The sequence below is a fragment of the Vespula vulgaris genome, chromosome 1 (genome assembly GCF_905475345.1).
Source record: "Vespula vulgaris chromosome 1, iyVesVulg1.1, whole genome shotgun sequence".
NCBI classification, from domain to species: Eukaryota; Metazoa; Arthropoda; class Insecta; order Hymenoptera; family Vespidae; genus Vespula; species Vespula vulgaris.
The window spans coordinates 804637-810000 of NC_066586.1; the positions used below are offsets into that span (position 1 = coordinate 804637).

General features: G+C 28.5%; 1 protein-coding gene across 1 annotated transcript in view; it reads right to left on the minus strand.

Annotated features, from left to right (window-relative positions):
• Positions 1-4693: 4693 nt before the first annotated feature.
• The window catches only part of LOC127069277 (uncharacterized), a 2496-nt gene continuing 1825 nt past the window's right edge, over positions 4694-5364 (minus strand). The window contains exon 1 of the mRNA XM_051006086.1: positions 4694-5364. This exon is cut by the window's right edge and continues 1825 nt beyond it. Coding sequence (XP_050862043.1) covers positions 5048-5364 — 317 coding nt within the window. The 3' untranslated portion in view covers positions 4694-5047.

Genomic DNA, 5364 nt, shown 5'->3' on the forward strand with positions numbered 1-5364 from the left:
CAAAATTAATAAACGAGAATTTAGATCGACTACGTTAATTATCAGCGTTGACTTATTGTTCTAACATTGATCAAACGGCATTATGTTTCACATGTTTCATAACACGTTTCTCTGACGTTATATATTTAAAAATGAATTTGCATAAAAAAGATATCTTTCGTTTCATTTTTTTTTGTCTTTTCTTTTTTACAAATATAAAATCGCGTTCCTTGCAAAAAAAGAAATAATACGTTAGAGTAGTAAAAGAAAAGAATAAATATGCCAAGGGAAAATAATTGATTAGATAAATATGTAAGAATAATGTTTACTTTGTACCTTTATACTGTTTCGCGTAGGTTAAAAAAAAAAAAAAAGAAAACTCTCTTCCTCCATCTCATCTATTTCTCGAAGCTTGTGTTATTTATTTATTTTTGTTCTTTCTCCAGCCACTCCTACATCCTGCTTGAAAAATACATGTCCGCCGCGTTTTCCGGATAAATTAGACTTACTTTTTTTCGAGCTTAGTCATAAGTCCCATATTGAATAGCATATTTCGACGACAAAAATTAATGTCTCATTATATTACAATGGAACTTACAGCATAAAATAGATATATCCTTATTAGATAATAATATTTTGGAAAATCTCTGAAAATAATTATTAACTTTTTTCTCCTTTTACGTTAATGTCTATAAAATATTTTATGATTTAAAAAAAAATAAAGTTACTTACCTCTTAACTTAAATATTGTTCCTTATAAGGGAAACTTTTTTTCTCCCCTTTTCAGATATTTCCGAATGTACATTTCTAAACGTTATAACAAGATACTCAATATAGAAACGTTCACACTCGTCTCTTTGTATATAGATAATACAGAAACCACGTAAGTGCCCACTTACATTTTCTAACAAACTTTTCGTTTACTTCCTACTTTCGAAGTTTCTTTTAATAAAATAAAAACTTCGTGGATACCTAAGGTATTTTCTTCTAGATCCCTTTCTCTGGATAAATGTAATGTCATTTCACGTAGTTCAAATAATATTTTTTAGAAATATAAGTTCGAGGAAATTGAACCGAAATAGCCGATAACTTAGATCATAGTATCTTTTATTAATAAAAAAAAAGAAAAAGAAAAGAAACAAAAAGGGTTGAGTAACAGGATGATTATCATTTATATATCTCTCAAAGAAAAAGAAAAAAGATATTTATCTTGTCCAAGATGAGCTTTCAGAAAAACAAATAATATATCTAAAACGTTGATTTTCAACGTATACGAAGCAATAAGGAGAATGAGCTAGTCAGTTTTTCTGACTTAAAGGGGAAAGAAAAGTTAAAGAGAATGTTTCTCTCTCGTCGACTGAGGCGATGACGTAGAAAAGAAAAAAAAAAAAATACAGAAATACGTCATATCACGTCCAACGATTTGATTGCTTTTTTCTGGAAAATTTTTAAATGGCAATTTTTGCAGACATATCTAAATATATATGTACGTAGATACACGTGCGAGAAAGATGAGAAATAGCATGTCCTTTGCGATATCAGAGCATATTTATTCTCTCTCTATCTCTCTCTCTCTCTCTTTCTCTCTTTCTCTCTTTTTCTCTTTCTTCGATAACTTTGTGAAAACGTAGAAAGCTTCGAGTGATTCGATTTTCTTATCACGTTGCGTACGTTTTCCTTTCTTTGCAACAATAACGTTTGCCCGAGTAAATTACTACGAATAATACACCATCAATGTTAGTACCAACTTCGAAAGATAATGGCGTTAATAAAAACTAATTAAACTCGATGTTCCATTGTAAGAGACAACATTTACTATTGTTATTTTAAATAAAATCTTAATATTGTTTAATTCAATTTAATGTTTATATTAATTAAATGTTATTTCAAAGAAAAATCATTCTTCCATAATTATCACATCGAATTTATTTTCCGAAAAGATTTAACGTTCTTTCTCTTCTTTCTTTTACTAGTTCTTTCTTCTATAAATATTGTTTTTGAAAGAAAAGTATATTTTTAATACACGTATGTATCTATGTAATGAACGAAATTATTATTATATATATATATAAAGAAAAGTTAAGACTAAATCGTTATTCTTTTATGGAATTATTTATAATTTAATTCGAGACAAATTGTTGTCTAGTAAAAAGAAAATTTGCGAAATGACAAAAATTTTTTTAACGAGCTGCAAGCTTCTCAAATTGCGCAAGATATCTTACGTTTATCAATTATAAGAGGATTTACTTTAGCTTCGCCCTGGATTAAATTTTCTTTCTTCCTACGAACTCACCTCCTTGCACTTTTTCAAAGCATAATGACGTTCTCATGATTATGTATGCCTCGAAAAAGGTGTTATTTTTCAATTAAGCCTCAAGTAGAAGTGTATGATCCACTTTTGCTTTTTTCTCGAGTTAAATCCCTCGAGAGATGCAAGATCCGGACGTTCCTCAACTTATCATATACATCTATCGTTTAAAATTTTAAATGGTATTTCATGAATAGTAAATGTGATCTATAACCTATGATAAATAACTGGAAACTTTGAAGATCTTATGACCCTATATATATATATATGTATGTTATGTATATATAAATATATATATGTATATATATATATATATATATATATATATATATATATACATTCATATGTACATGCGTATATAGGATAATAAGATAAATAAATATATATATTATTTTGATAATTAATTAAATTGTAAATAAAATTAGAAAGAAAATAATATATATATAAATATTTTTTTCTGTTAATTCAATTACGTAAAATTATTACATATTACAAAAAGTTAGAAAAGAAAAGAAAAAATACGTGAGGAATGCTACAGTGATACAGGTAAAAATACCAATTTTATTCAGCAGGAACAGGAGAGTCGAAGAAATGAGCTACGTGCTTGACATTCTCAATTCTCTGAAGACTAAAAGAAAAGTGCTTATCCTTTTTATTGAAAAGATCGTTTAATTATCGAATATCTACGATATTTTCTATCGATATTCCTATTTCAGAAAATATCCGTTTTAGAAATTACATTTAAATTTTCCTTTTTAGAAAATATCTATAATATTCTCTGTCGATATTCCTATCTCTTTTACAATAATAATAATAATAATAATAATAATAATAATAATAATAATAATAATAATAATAATAATAATAATAATAATAATAATAATAATAATAATAATAATCGAAGGAGTTATTAACTCGAATATATATAACTCGTCCAAATATTTTCTTAATTCGAATTGAAAACAAGAAAAAAGAAAATTATCGACGTTAACGAGTAAGTTGTTGAATTTTCAGTCTAAATAAAAAAAAAAAGCAAAAAAAGAAAAGTACTTATTATTACATAATATCAAGATTAAATTGAGAACGTATGATTTTCGACATAATTTATTTATCTATTCTTTTCTTGTTAAATTATTTATGAAAGGTACGTACGAAACATGAAGTTTACGTCGAGTACAAAACTTATTGTAATAAAAATGAGAAAAAAATACGCATCTCAAAAATCCGTTCATCAATCGTTTACAAAACGTAACAAACACGAAGAAGACATGCACGCGAGCACTCACACATACACACATATCGAGAATATTACTACGAGAGACAATAATATCTATATCGGATTAATTTTCAATTTAATCACGGATCGAACTAGTTAATATCATTTAAAGCTAATTACTGCTCATGTATCCGGAGAATCAGATATATGTATAATAATAAATAAGCAAATCGAGGTCTCGCAACGAAGATTAGTTCTGCTGTTTCTCGCAAATTCCATATCAGTAACCATGTCACCTCTGTGACCTCTGTTAAAATGAGGTATATAAAGCGAGCTGCAAGCTGCAAGATCCAATCGTCAATTCGTTGAAAATATATCTATCACTCCGAAGATTTTGAAATTGAACGAACTGAAGGAACGATTAAAATAGACGCCATGAAGATCTTTTACCTTATTTACTTGTTCCTCGTCATTTTGACCTGCTTTTCTTTCACTAATGCGAGTAAGTATCAATCATCCTTTTTATCTCCTTCTATTTCTTTCTCTTTATATATGTGTATATATATATATATATATATATATATATATATATATATCTACTATTATCTATCTCTTTCTCTCTATACAATAAGTGTGCATGAAAAATGATATACCTGTAAAGGAATGATCTTACACGTTCTATATCGATTTTTCTAAGTATTATTACTTTTCGAATCGAATTTATTATTCTCGTCTCTTATTACGCATAAACGCAGAAAAAGATTGAAAAAAAAAAACGTGCGAGTTGACAATAGAAAGCAAATTCTTTCCAACGTAGCTTGCCTTATTAAATATTTATCTCGCGCTAAGTACTAATACAAAGGTTAATACGAATTAAACAATGAATTTTTCATCAATCGTCGGTGATTAAATCGGATTAATATCTTCAATAAACAAAAAATAGAATGCACGAGTTGGTAAAGTAAAAAAAAAAGGAAAAGAAAGAAAAAAGAAACAACGAGCAGGTAAAATAATTGAAGGATGAAAAATTATTATAAACTTCTTCGTTTTTTCTTAACGATGTTAAACAAAGAATACGAATTTTTTCAGGTTGCACGGAGGATGAATGTAAAGCCGCTTGTAAACACGTTGGCAATATACCTGGTGGAAAAGGTGGCAAGTACTGCGTCGATGGTGCGTGCAGATGTGCTACTGTGCGTCCATAATGATTAAAACAAGAGCTATTAACAATGATACTTATCAGTGTATACTAACAATCGCTATGATCAAAAGACGTCTCATCGTTTGTCATTGTAAGCCCTATTCTATGTAATTTAAAATACGAAGTGAAATCGATTTAATCACCCTCAACAGCTGTTTCACTCACAGCTCCTGACACAGATTATAATCGTTCATTAATAATTATGTACATAGATTCATTCAATGGATAAACCTTCCTAAAACCGAAGTGTGTATATATATATATATATATATATATATATGTATGTAAAATAAAAATCGTACACATGCACGCGCAGGCGTTATAGAAAAATACAATGTTTAAATCAACATTTGCCGCATTTTGCATAATGAATCTCACCGAGAAATACGAGGAAACATCCAATTAGGCCAATAAAAAGTCCAAGAAACGTTAACGAGTAATGTTCCAATGTGAGTTTCTTCTTTTTCTCGCTCAACGCCAATTTCATTTTTTTTTCCTCGATCAAGAACGGATATGTCATTTCTTCGTACCAAAAGTTAACGAATCCAAACTCTTGTATCCTTAACAGCAAATTATTGATCCTCTCTGTGTACGGAGAGTTAAGTCTGATCACGTACGAAAGCGTATAAGTAACTGGACACTCTTCGACAATGTGGATCA